The 13,510-nt window shown below is 39.7% G+C and overlaps 3 protein-coding genes across 5 annotated transcripts; 2 read left to right on the top strand and 1 right to left on the bottom strand.

Moving 5' to 3' along the window:
- Positions 1–2,623: 2,623 nt before the first annotated feature.
- On the top strand, positions 2,624–6,767 carry sftpbb (surfactant protein Bb). Of its 3 annotated transcripts, none has more exons than XM_035640036.1 (11): positions 2,625–2,785; positions 3,014–3,066; positions 3,424–3,498; positions 3,855–3,977; positions 4,065–4,193; positions 4,282–4,362; positions 4,465–4,648; positions 4,754–4,896; positions 5,490–5,570; positions 5,914–6,016; positions 6,159–6,767. In XM_035640036.1, exons 1-10 carry the CDS (start codon positions 2,734–2,736, stop codon positions 5,989–5,991), a joined length of 999 nt encoding a protein of 332 aa, XP_035495929.1. In that variant the 5' UTR covers positions 2,625–2,733; the 3' UTR covers positions 5,992–6,016; positions 6,159–6,767. The 3 variants fall into 3 exon arrangements, with proteins under 3 accessions (XP_047185144.1, XP_035495929.1, XP_035495927.1); XM_035640034.1 differs by having other exon boundaries at positions 4,062–4,193; XM_047329188.1 differs by having other exon boundaries at positions 2,624–2,785; positions 4,062–4,193; positions 4,465–4,896.
- On the bottom strand, positions 6,548–11,220 carry usp39 (ubiquitin specific peptidase 39). The gene is made up of 13 exons (XM_035640033.2): positions 11,032–11,220; positions 10,655–10,733; positions 10,452–10,546; positions 10,226–10,362; positions 9,585–9,737; positions 9,270–9,495; positions 9,089–9,163; positions 8,821–8,888; positions 8,340–8,528; positions 7,958–8,100; positions 7,630–7,765; positions 7,406–7,492; positions 6,548–6,818 (listed from the first exon to the last, which is right to left on the bottom strand). Exons 1-13 carry the CDS (start codon positions 11,093–11,095, stop codon positions 6,765–6,767), a joined length of 1,506 nt encoding a protein of 501 aa, XP_035495926.1. The 5' UTR covers positions 11,096–11,220; the 3' UTR covers positions 6,548–6,764.
- Positions 11,221–11,449: 229 nt separating this feature from the next.
- Positions 11,450–12,988, top strand: c19h2orf68 (chromosome 19 C2orf68 homolog). The gene is made up of 4 exons (XM_035640037.2): positions 11,450–11,669; positions 12,072–12,187; positions 12,283–12,428; positions 12,539–12,988. Exons 1-4 carry the CDS (start codon positions 11,560–11,562, stop codon positions 12,659–12,661), a joined length of 495 nt encoding a protein of 164 aa, XP_035495930.2. The 5' UTR covers positions 11,450–11,559; the 3' UTR covers positions 12,662–12,988.
- The last annotated feature ends 522 nt before the right edge of the window (positions 12,989–13,510 follow it).

Genomic DNA, 13,510 nt, shown 5'->3' with positions numbered 1-13,510 from the left:
ACCGACAATGGAGGAGTCGTCTAAGATCTTCTGGAAATGGCATGTTCCTGAGTTGAGTTAGAAGTCTGCGGTGTAGAGGGTGAACAGAAATGGTAACAGGACAGTTCCCTGGGCTCTTCCAGTGTTGCTCACCACCACATCAGACAGGCAGCCTTAGGTTTGAGGAGATCTCAGTGAAACATTGAGCAATATAGTTCTCCCTATTTTGTGCTCCCCACCTGAAAAAGTTAGGTAGGTATCAGTGAGTTACTGTTAATTCTGACCTCTGAAGGCCCCTCCATTTCTCATCAAATTTGCTTCTGAATTTCTGCAGTGCAGGACTAAAACCTTAAATGAGCCATCTTTTAGCTCTTTTGCTCCAAAGCTGTTCGAACAACCCATCCGATGATCTGAATGATGACATCTTTTAACTTACATTTTACCTTTCACTGTCTGACTGGCTTTTAATTCATACCTTCCATCCCAATCCATCTTTCAATTTATTGTCTTTTACCCAACTTTTTTAAAGTAATTGTTTGGTTATTTCCCAACTCTGCATTTCCTTTTTATTAAATGTTGCCAGTTTCCTCAAAGGCCAAAATAGTCATCTATTATTAAAAAACAATGGGTAGATCCTGGCATTCATTGAGGCATGTGGTTCTGTTACCTGTTCCTGACAAGCCACTAACAGATCTAGATCAGTGCTGGACTGGTAAACTGGTATGGCGGGCAGATGAACCATGTTGCGTCATGTAAAAAGCCTGGTTGTTGTTCCTTGTTGGAGTTTTAAGGCTAAAGTACCTGATTGTTAGAGTCAATTAGTGATTGTCTAGACAGTGATTCGTAATGCAAGAATAATTACTTTTTGGAGACGTGTGGTCTCCATAATTCATAATTATAGGGTGTAATTAACAGTAATAAACAGTGCTGTCTCTCTCCTTGTCTTTAATTAATAACACTACAACTAATGATGAGCCTATATAGTATTTTAGATTTTATCAAAAAATGCTAGAAACTATTTATGCCAAAGTTATAGATCTATTATACACAGCGTGTTTTATGGATGTCTGGTTATTATCAATTACTGTGGAGTACACTTTACATCCGGGAAACTGTGTGATGTTTGGCTGGAAAGTTTTATTCCTTCTCGAGGCTCCTCCCTGAGCTGACTCGCTCCATTTGCAGTTTTTAAAGGGCAGAACATAAGTGAGAAGATCCCCTGCATTGTTAAACACTGTTTGTGTTGTTTGGAGGAAGTATCAAAGAGTAATTGATACCAGGCAGACAGGTTATGTGTCGTTCAAGGAAATGCTTTGGCTTGGTGGAAAAGGAATGCAGTGATCATGGTTGACAAAAATCAGAGACACTTATCTGTTGTTGTTTTGCCGGGAAGGCCTGGTCTATATCTACGTCACTGTGGCACATACATTCTAAATTCACAATCAAATGAGAGTATCGATTGAATAATGTTTTAACTTTACAATTTTTGGAGAAATGGATCAGTGGACAAATGATAAGATGATAGTTGAAAGAAACAATCCACTTTCAAATTTTGCAGTGTTTGCAATTACAGTAAATACATTTAGTTGAGGAGATAAGGATTTCCATTTGCAGAAAGGCTGCTTGGATATGACAACGATGTGACACAGAGAACATGTTTGAAAAAAGTTACATTAAAAAAATAATTTAAAAGCTTTTGTGGCTACACAATTAAAGACTAAAGTAATTAAAAGGTGTAAATGCATGCGTGCACTCATGTTTAAAAAAAAAATCTTATATATGCAACAAGGAAAAAAGAGAAATGCACAATCTAATAGATCACTCTTGACCTTCTTAAGGGCAAACCAGTTCAGGTTTCAGTCTGTCTGTTAATAAATGCTGTAGTGTCTGAAGGCAAAGTAGACGTTTCTGTGTGATGTGTTGTTGTTGAGGAAATGAAAGGAGTTGGTCACTGGAGCTAGAAAAAAACAAAAAGAAAGAAAACAACTCTGTAGCCTCTGTGGTCCGTCACAGAGACACTCAGCTTGATGAACTCTCTCTTGTTTAACACACTGTCCACGGTGTAAATATTTTTGGCATCACTTCATAGTTTACCTACAGTTGTGACATATGTACCATCTATCATGTGTGATTATTTTTTGTCTCTTTTTTACTTTTATGCCTAGTGTTTTTTCTCATTCTGTTTTTTCCTCACGTTCGATGAGTGTCTCACATTACATTTGAGCACACATATTTCTTGACGAATGACTAAATTTACTTCAATTTTTGCATGACTCTTTGCAACAAACGTCATTCTGTAGGGGGCGATCTAGATCCATCCCTGTATATGTTTTCTGCTCTGCTGCCATCTATAGGTCAGAAGTCTTCATGAACTGTTATTTTCATTTCACTATGAGTTGTCGACTTAATATCAGTAAGAATTACAAATAAATTCAGGCATAATCCTTCTTGGCGTAGAGCCGACCATAGACCAGACAACATGCAATGCCTGGCCTAGAAATGCAGCATGTTTTGTTTTGGTTTTTTTAAATAAACGATGACTATATTTCATACACTGATCCCAGGGTGGAGATCAGTGTCAGTTTATATTTATCCGTTTATTGTTTCAATGATTTGCTCCACTGCGCCTGCGCTCTACGTCTACCATTCTGATTGGGTGGGACGATCGACCTGTATTTCCGGCCCGACCCAGACAGTCGCACTGGACCAGTCTCGGTGTTTATCTGTGTTCATCGGTTCCTGCTCCGCCTCAACATGTCAGCGTCTGGCTTCGTGCTCGCGATGCTCGCGGCCTCTCTGTGTCCCGGTAAGACGAAGGTTTCATGTTAGAGACGTTCGTGTCACCTGACCGGACGCCGTTCATTCTGATGTCATCATCGATCTGCCCGCTATTGTGGGAATATGACAACATACAATCGCCACGCTTTTCTGACCGATGCTGAACTATTTCATTTTTTTTTACCGTTGTTATCATTCCTCTGTGTGTGTGTGTGTGTGTGTGTGTGTGTGTGTGTGTGTGTGTGTGTGTGTACAGGAGACTGCAGGTTCCTCATAGACCCATTGTCATTCATCAAACCGGGATCTCTGGTAATCCTGACTTTTATCTTACATATCAGCAATATTCATTTCAAAATAATATTTACACAGACCTACTGCATGAGCCTTCTCTTAACGGAATAACACTGATAAAACACTTAAGTCTCTTGGCGTTCTCTCGTTGTGCATGTTTGTATTATTATTCTTTTTTGTGGGGGGGGGGGTAAGTTAAGGTTTAAGTCAAATTGATCTCAGGGCTTCAGCAACAAATATTTCACCTCACTGTACTTGAAAAGTGTGCACGGCGACAGAAAACATTGACAATGTCGTGCTTTGTTTGGATTTAATTGCTTTGACGTGACTGTGCTCGTGACGACAAATCATCTCACCGTGGCCTCTCCTCGTCAGACTCCGGACACGTGTTCAGAATGCAGACAGGTCCTCCAGCTGTCCGCCAACATGATCTCCAGCAGAGACACCAAGGTGGGGATCTTGTTTGATCCACTGTAACGTCACTTTACTGACCTCGTGGGTTTGTGGAATGGGTCAACTCAGAAAGAATGGCATCCACAACCAGCAGCTGGGATCCCTGTGATATCCTAAAATGGATGTTTATGGAAATGTAGTGGTCCATCATAAACCTTCAACTGAGAGAAATTCCAATATTATACATGACAGGGCACTGAATATGTGACTTTTATATATTAACATTTTGGTTTGACCAGCTATTTGACATGTGCTTACTTTGTACTTTAGAGAGAAAATGGGTGTTAGTTTGAACATAATTAACTGTTCTCAAAAAAACTAACAACATTTCACTAACTACTGTGCCTTTGCAGGAGACTGTATATGAAACATTGCATGCTCTCTGCCAGCACTTCCCAAGTGCACAGGCATCAGAGTGTGATTCGCAGGTCAGGTCATATTTGCCCAAAGTGCTGCTGCAAACCCCTGGTCACCTGGTGAGTTTAGCCTCTATTTACGCTTCCTTTAAGACAGTAATGGCCTTCAGTGATGAGTTTTTAATGTCAAATGTGTTTTTGTAGAAGCCAGGTGAGACCTGCATGGCTTTTGGACTTTGTGCTGCCCACAAGGAGGAAGAAGAGCTCAAACTTCCCCACCATGCCACCAACAAAGACATATCCAGTGCTGCAGTTGGCACAGCCATCAGCAGCTATGTTAGTATGAGAAAGCAGAAGTGGAATGTAAAATAATCAATGTTTGTATTACATGAATGGCCCTTTTATCAGCTAATCCTCTCTCTAGGAGAAGTTCGACCCAGCTTGCACCCTGTGTTTGTTTATCATGAAGAAACTGGAGACCCTATTGCCCAAAAACATGACTGAGGTGACTTTCTTTTCCATGTCAGTGTATTGTGCTTGAGGCGTGTGTGTTTCACCAACATACACACAATGCTAATGTCACTGTCTTCTCTGTCTTGCCCTCCAGGATACTCTAATGAAGCTCATGGGAGAAGTCTGTTATCTTCTACCTCAGAGCTACAAGGACCAATGTGATGATTTTGTCAGCAAATACGGCGTACAGATAGTTGAATTCCTGTTATTGTCTGCTGCACCTCACACAATATGTACTCTTTTGCACCTCTGTTTGTTTGAGGAGCAGCTTCTTCCAGGTCAGTCACATGTTCTTCATGAATATATTAGGTCATTGTTTGTTTATAGGTTAGACCTGAACCTCACACCTCCCCACCAAATTAACACCTGGCCCATTTCCCCAGAGGTGAACCTCCCTTCAGACTGTGAGTCGTGCCGCACACTGGCTGTGCTGAGCCGACTGCATTTGGGTCCCAACTCCACCGAACCTGAGACTTCCTCTTTCCTGCAGTCTGTGTGTGTCCGTCACCCCAATGCCATCCCTAAGGTTCGCCCTTTACTACTACTACTAATACTCCAAAATACTCCCAACATATCAATTCTTTCCACACTTATGTTACATAGTTACTCATCTTATAACTTATGTCTACAATCATAACAAACTACTTCTACACTACTGTCCTGCCACACTGTATTTCATTATAATCGTCTGTACTTTATATTTCTATCTATATCCACCACACCTGTGCAATTATTTATCACCCTGTGATAAATGTGAATATTATTACCTCTTTTTTTAACTTCAAATCCAAACCAATGCGTTGGCCTTCATTCATAAGGCAATACTTGCACTTTCGCATATAAAATGTATACGCATAGTTTTTTCTTCAATTTTTATTTTAGATTGTTACTTTTCAACCTCATCCCTGGTGCCTTCTTAGACTCTTGTTGCTTCTGTGATTTTGAGTGAATTACCCTGTGTGGGATTAATAAAGTCTTATCTTTACTTATCTTTTAAGTTGTTGATATATGTCTTTATAATAGGACATATGGACACTCATTGTTTATTACCTAGAGGTTTTTATCAGGCTAACTAAGAAAAGAAAAATGAAAAACTATTTACTCTTTTGTTCTTTTCAGTGCAATGCTTTCTCAAAAATCTATGGCTCCCGACTGCAAAAGGTTTTGGGAAATCAGATGGATGTTCCTCATGCTTGTGAAGTAAGATTTTTTTCAAGTCATATGTACAATGACCTATTTCTATAGATGCACAAACAGCAAATATTAATGATATTGAGTTTTTATACAGTATTACGGATCCACAAGGCGATTTGTCACCACTGTCGCTAGAGGTGAAATTACCTCGCTTACTGATGTGAATTGTACCATCACTTACAGCAACACACTTATTTTGGTGACTAAAGAATGTACAATCATTAGTTGACTTACTAACATTATAAACTGCAGCATGATGAGCCCTTGTCCAGGCGACACCAACCATGAACAGTTTAGCCACGTAAATGTCTGTGCACTTATTCGGTGGTCTGGTTGATCTGTCCTGCAGAGAGCGGATCTGTGTGTTGCCTCAAAGAAGCTGGAGCAGCTGGGAAAGCGCCGCTGTGATCGGCCACCATATTGTTAGTTTAACTGATGACAGTGATGCACAGGTAAGTCCCATCATCTGAAAAAGCACTGGCGAACAGTAATGTAGTCTCTACTACACCCCCACCCCGGTATTACTTATACAATTATTATACCATTTAACATAATACTGTCAGTTATTTGTGTTTGTGTATTTATCCTCTACAGAACCAGGTCTTCTGTGAGAAACATGGAAGAAGAATGAACCAAATTGATTGCAGCACTTAAGTCGTGTATTTCTTTGTTTTTACAAAATATTACACTTATTTACACTTTGTTTTATATATGTAATGCACTTTACTTACTTTTTTTTTTTTTACTTTTTCGGGAAATAATTAATCTCATCCTATTTCAATTAGCCATGAAGGTTCATCATGAAATATTTTGGTTTGCATGAAGTGATTTGTCATGAGATTTGGGCTGGGATTCAGAGTGAAATATCAGTTTCTGAGGCAGTTTTGTCAAGTGTGTATATTACAACATGCCATTATGAATGTGAAAAATGTTAGCTGTAAAATGAACTCTCACTATGTATTAAAGACAGTTTGGACAACTGATTATTCCAGACATGTCCTGGAGCTTGTTTATTTAGAAACCTCCACATAGTAAAAAGATAAAATGGTGGGGAAAAAAACATGGAAACAATTTTGTGGCTTTAAAGAAAATCCTTGACGCTCTCTTGCCACTCTCATATTATTCTCTGTTGTTGTTTTCAATCAATTAAATACCCAAGTCTTCTTGCAAATCACCCTGAAGAAGAAAATCCTGCCTAACTTACACGTCTGTGTGGTTGTTTGTTTCATCGCCACATCCTTGTCTCTTCCAGATCTAGGAAAGTGAGAAAAAAAATCAAAATGAGCACAGTGCAAATCTGCAATATAGGGCAATCTGTTGTATTGAAAGACCATTTTTAATTATAAATCAATTAATACAATTAGGCTAATACAGGTTTTTGAAAGCTGCCAACATTTAAAACAGATTAATTTAATACTTTCTTGGAGCTCTTCGGGGAGGCCTGACCTGGCTCTTTATTTGATCGTAAGAAATATGTATTTACGTTGTTTTTTTAATGAATATCCTTGCAAAATTATCATTGCACAGTAATTAAATACATTTAAATTAAGATTTTGTATATTTTATTATATTTTTTATAAATTTGCAAATTTAGCATCAACTTATAGTGTTTCTGACTGGAAATGAGTAACACTGGCCTATTTTTTTTTTACTCCATATCACAACAGCTAATAATTCAAAGCTCCAACTGTCAAACAACAATTGCAGTGTGAATGCCAGCAGATGAAAGGTGATAAGTTATTTTTGTCAATCCTTGTTCAATAGAAACATATGGAGCCAAGGCTCCTCAACAAAATTTTTCAAACTCAAAAACAAACACACAAATGAGTGGGAGGACTTGCCTGGATGTAAGCCTCTGACAGTGTGATCATCTGGGGGAGAATGTCAATCACCTGCAGGTCCTGCATTTCATACCACTTGCCAGTTCCCTGATTAAACACAGAGACATTATACCATATGGTCAGCACCAACATTTAAACCCATGAATATAATTGAATGCTTCTCTTAAGTTGTTAAGCGATACAAGAAATCAGGCTCATTTCAGAAACAGCTGCCTTCAACCTACATGATGGAGAACATGTATTCTGTACGCTCCCTCAGTGGGCTTCCCATCATGCACTACGTTGGCGACGAGGTCATAAGTTGTGTTCTTCTCTGTAACTTGAGCTTCTTCTGTCAAGTACTCCCGAAGGTCTACGTTCCTATTGAAGCAAATACAAAGTGATAACACAAACATATTTCTACATGAAGACAAAATACACAAAACCATGACTTCACTTCTTCTTTTTTTTTTTAAGGGTTTACATTATACACTACTGACAATTCTTTAATCTTGTTAACACTTTGAATAAAAGCCTACATACTTCACCTTACAGTATTTGTGCAGCACTTACGTGATTGGGAAGTTGACAATTGTCGGGTTCTTTTCCACAAAGAAGTTGTTCTTGGTGAATCTTTTAATGCAGAAAATGAGGTACGGAGGAAGTTTGGTCAACTGGAACCTTTTAAGAAAATTCTCTTTGTAGGTTTTGTATTCCTGAATAAAAATGAGATGGGAAAGTGAGCAGAGATATTGTATTTGGAATTATTATTAATACCTGTGACACCTGATGAAAGGTGATGCAGCGAGTACACACTTTGTGAAAGATTTTGTGCCAGAACATTACAATCCAGTCTATGCCCAGAAAATCTTTTTTATTAAAGACAACTGCATTGTAACGTTGTAACACTTGCATTTGATCAATCAAAGACAACAGGATGTGAAGGGATCTGTACCTTCTCTGTGCTGCCAGTGAATTTGCCCAGGATGTTGAAGAGAGGGACCTGCGGGATTATAAGCTGCTCTTTCTCATCCTTGTACAGTGGTGCTGTTGGGAGGTCAAGCGTCAGAAACAGGAAGGTAGACTCAGACATCTGTTCCTGGTATTCCTCTGTCACAAGCAGAGCCTCTTTCTCCTCTGGTGGCTGGAAAATTGAAAAAAACAAAAACATATTTGCAATTTTAAATCTAAATTATGTTTTCACAGGAATTCAACCAAAAATAGCACACATGGTCAATCATTTATTTACTTTGTTGGGAGAGGTGCATTTGAGGGCATGTGAAAAATCATATTCTCTCTGCACTTATCCTCATATCTGAGCTTCTGGTCAAGCACTTTGTTAAAAATACATACTCATAATCTCATTTCATTATTAGTAAGTTGATTCATATGGTCCATAAGTGTCAATTAACGTGTTCAAAAACAAGTACACTTACTAAATCTGGGTGTGGAAGTTTCTTGGAGAAGATACGCATGGAGCCTTGAAATGCTTTCGTAATGATTGCTTACAATGGAAGAAAGACATGAGGACAAAGATTAGTTACCATTGTTGTAAAAATAAGCAAAAAAGAAATTGTAAATTAATTTAATACAAAATTGCATTCCAATTAGTTCATCAACTCTTTACAATTAACATGCCAATTGTCTATAGATATTATGATCTAAAAGTTTGGATTATACATTGCAAATTCTTCTCCTGCTTACATGGCTTTTTCTTTGTGCCTCCAAGAGCACCATGTAGAGCATTCAAGAACCATGTCATGAAGTCAACAGCATCTCCTGCAGAAAAGAAAACAAATATTGAGATCCACAAACTACAGTATTCACCATGGAGCAGCACATCCCTAACTCCCACTCTAGTAATGTAATCTGTAACAAATCGTACCCTGCTTGGTAATTTGAAAGTTCTTCTTGCTGCACAGCACCACAGCCTGCAGCATCTCGTGAGGGGAAACATGGGCCTTGAAGTTTCTTGGATTCCAAAGTTTGCGCATCAGCTCACCAAACCTCTGCACCAAGAGGAACATGATGTCGCCCGGTGGCCTGCGGATTCCTCTGTAGTTTTCCTCTTCCAGAAAGTAGTTTCGCAAAGGTGGTACATTGGAAAAAGCCTAAATTAAAAGGAGCAAATATCAAACATCTGGTATTGTCTAAAAAAAATTAAAAAGTTCCACTGGTCCACTGTGGCAAATGTTCCTACCTGCAACACCACATTGGCGTAGTCATTGGCTTTGATGTTGTTGAGCCCTACAATGCCTGGCAGGTATGTCGTACCATCGTAGGCTCGGTACAGTTTGCCTTGCTTGTCCAGTCCTGCAATGTGCTGCTTGGTGAAAGTTGGCTTTAGCACATACTGTAGAAAAAGAAGTTTCAAAAAATTACTGACACAAAAACTAGAGTTTGAAAATACTAAGAGTTTAAATGTGCATGTATTTACAATATAATATTTTAGTATTGCATGTCACAATATCATAATTAGTGCTTTAAAACAACATTCTTTAAGAGCATTTGTGTCATTTATGCCAATCATGTGTACTCATTTATTTCTCTCTGAATTTTGCAAGAACAGCTAGACCAATATCAGTGTGATCTAGCTGTGATGTAACATTTCACACCAGAAAAGTGCAACATTCAATATTACCCTGATGTAATAATAACCAAACAGTCAAATATACCAATTAAGAGCATAATATCTATATTGCACCATTCATTTCTCCACTTTAAAGTCAGTCTCCTTCAGATTGAAATTTAAAATTGCATTGATATAAACATTTATGCAAAGGTCAAGTATCACAAGCAGCATAAAACATGATCAGGACATAACTCTGTGGTTGTACTCACAGTGATGTCTTCTAGTGAAGAGTCGATGATCTCATAGTTGTCTGGCAGACAATAAAACTTGAGAGTGTGCAGGTTGAGGAACACATGATGGGTAAACTGTACACTATGAGTGTAAGCATGGGACTTTAGGCCTCGACCTGCAATGAAGCATACATGCGTAAATCAGTCTCAGCAAAAAACAACAAAAAGTGTTTGACCACGTTGAAATCTCAGATTATTCACCAACCTTGGAAATATTTCCCACATATAAGGCAAGCGTAGACATTGATGTGGGACAGAGAGATGGAGCACAGCTTCTCGAAATCAAAGTCCAACACACTCCTGGAGGAATAGCAGACAAAACTGTATCAGCTGCGAGTCTATGGAGGACGACTGAGCCGGCTAACATTTAGCACTAACATTAGCACTGCATGCTCAACTTTATCTTACCTGTTGATGGTGTCAAGATAAGGGCAGTGGCGGCTCCTTCGGTCTTCTGCTACACGTCCTCGACCTATTTTAGCAACCACTGCATCATGAAAGGGAAACACAACAAGCAGAGTAAAAATTAAAATTAGCTTAACACAAAGTTAGCCTAGCCTAGCGTTTAGTTCGTTAGGAGAGGGTGGGTTTGATACACAGGGTGCGCTGGAAGGGCGGTGCATTTTTTTCAGCATTTTAAAACAAAAATAAAGAGACATTGTGCGAGCCGCCTCTGTGGTCAGCAAAACTAGTGACCAAAAACGAACGCCCTTTCAGCTAGCTGCGAGTAACGTAGCCATCGGCTAATGAAGTAATGTGCAAACGTTAGAAGTAAATACACGTACCTCCGTCTTCGCTGTCATCGTCGTCCACCTCAGCCTCTCTTTCTCGCTTCAGAGAAACCATCATAGCAGTTAGCTTTCGAGCGTAATATCAAAACAACGAAGGAAGGAACTAATTTCTTTGCATTAGATGAATGGGTCGCACACATACGTCGCACACCGTGTGCGTCGAAACTCGCGGTGTTTGTACGTCGCATTTAGCAATGGACAAAAAACCTATCCCGGAGTTTGAAGCTACAGCGAACCTTGAGCTGCTCAGTGGCAAAACAAACGTGAGAAATGTTCGATTTGGCAGTATAACCTGTTATTTTAATTTTATTTATTTATATATTGATACGTTTGTGAATTTCTAAGTAAAACAACGTTTTTTCTTCTCGTTTCAATTTATAAACTCCGGGGGTGGTATAGTTGGACAACAAATTACCATCAGTTAGCATATAGCTTTTTGTCAGTGCTCTGATTTAGACTTGTTGCAATCATTAGCCTTATTAGCGTAAACAAACTGTCACCATTTTGGAGCTGTCCATTGAAATGGATATTTTAAGAGACGATGGAGATAATGAACTGAAAGACAAACGTGGAGGCCGCTTGGATATGAGCCACGGCTTCCTGCACCATATCCGGAGGAACCAAATTGCTCGGTGATTTCCTTTACGACTGTTAGCTATTGCTAGCAAAAAGCTTACTAGCTAGTTCACAGCATCAGGTCACAATGTGCTGAAGCTTCGTCTTTAATAGAACCCCCTCTGACGGTGAAGACAGGTTCATCTGAAATGATTTATTCACGTCGCGTTACGCCCACAGGGAAAATACAGGCAAATGTCGCACAGGCCCATTGGCCATAGTGGTCTTCTTGAGGCAAAACGATAAATAACAACATATTTTGACGATCAGTTTGTTTTTGACAGGAAGAGATGCATAGTAAAGCCCTACTTGCTCTTGTTTAACTTACCAGGTTAGAAGGCCAGAAATGTTTTGCAGTGTGTTTGTGTTACATTATACATCATAGCAATAACACAATCTTGATTCCCTGCCTCTTCAAGAGATGACTATGATAAAGAGGTGAAAAACGCCAAAGAGCTTCAGCGGCGAAGGCACACCACAACCCCGAGACGACCCCGTCGACCTGACATCCAAGTGTACCATCCCCGACGAAGATGTAAGACTGATGTGCCCTCTTCTTAGGATTCCACTGACGACAGTACCAACATTAAATGAGAGTGATGAGATCATTTGTGTGTGCTCATTGTCCAGGTGGATCAGAGTCAGGGGCCGGTGCTGAGGCTGAAGAGTGGAACGAGAGTGGTTCGAGCACAGAGACCGAGGCCCATGGAACTGAACTCTTCTGGCTTGACTATCAGGCAGACTCTGGTGCCATTACATCCTTCCTTGTGCACAAGGTTGACGCACATCCCTTTATCTGGTGTTTCTTAACTTTTGTGTGCTTTGGTCTGTTTTAGTTTAGCTTGGTCTTAATGTCCTCTTTCTTCTTCTTTTTCTGTCTTTACAGGATGATCGGCCTGAGAACGTAGTGGAATGTGTTGCAAGAAAGAACAGCTTGGATTCAGCCATGAGGGCAGCTCTGGTGGCTCGGATTCGAAAGGAAATGGACAAAAGACGGGACAAACGCTGAGTGATATCAAAAGCAAAAATGTGATTGCAAAGGGTCTACGGGCAAAAGGGCTGTGGAATAATATTTCATTCGCAGTTCTGTGCTCCTCAAAAGCATGGAGCGGTTCACAGTGTTGGAGGCATAAGGGAGAACTGGGTCCAGTGCAGCAAATGTCTACAGAGATCCCAATGTGTTGTTCCACAATCAAGTCAAGTCTTCTGTTATTAAAGGGGCAGTAAGCGATTTTGGAGAAAGCATGTTTTTCTTGTTGTTGTTGGCCGGGTCACCTCGGGTATGGGAGACCACTAGGCCAAAACACCTGAGTCTCTTAAGGTGTCAGGGAGTGATGTTTACACACTGCACACAGAATGCAGTGTTGTGAGGTGCGGCCAGCACCGTTTATTCGTTTTCGATTTACAGAGCCTGGGCTGAGCCCAGTCGCACACAGAACTGACAGCTAGCGGACCATGAGGAATGGTTTTCACAATCGTGTATTGCTTAAGAATCGCTTACTGCCCCGTGAGGGGATGAAGAAACAGCACTTACCATAGACTGTATTGTTGGGATTTAACATGTTCATTTTCACTGCATTTTACTCACCGTATACTGTTACCTCATACCCGGATTCTTAATACATTGTAACACCTTTAAGTTGATGGGACCTATAGAATTGTGTTGTTGCTTTCAGAAAGGAGCAGATAAACTTTGGCTGAGGGTTGTTCACCTTCATTCTCCATTGAACATGTTTGTGTTACTTGTGGTTACAAAAATCTATTTTTTATAAACAAGATTGAAACTTTTTTGGTTTGATCAGAACAGCAGCCTGTCAGGGATCTTATTTTAGATATGTGAGTATTCCGTCTTGGTTCT

Source organism: Scophthalmus maximus, chromosome 19 (genome assembly GCF_022379125.1).
Source record: "Scophthalmus maximus strain ysfricsl-2021 chromosome 19, ASM2237912v1, whole genome shotgun sequence".
Taxonomy (NCBI): Eukaryota; Metazoa; Chordata; class Actinopteri; order Pleuronectiformes; family Scophthalmidae; genus Scophthalmus; species Scophthalmus maximus.
The sequence above is the reverse complement of the archived record's forward strand: the minus strand, read 5'-3'. Positions and strand labels throughout refer to the sequence as shown.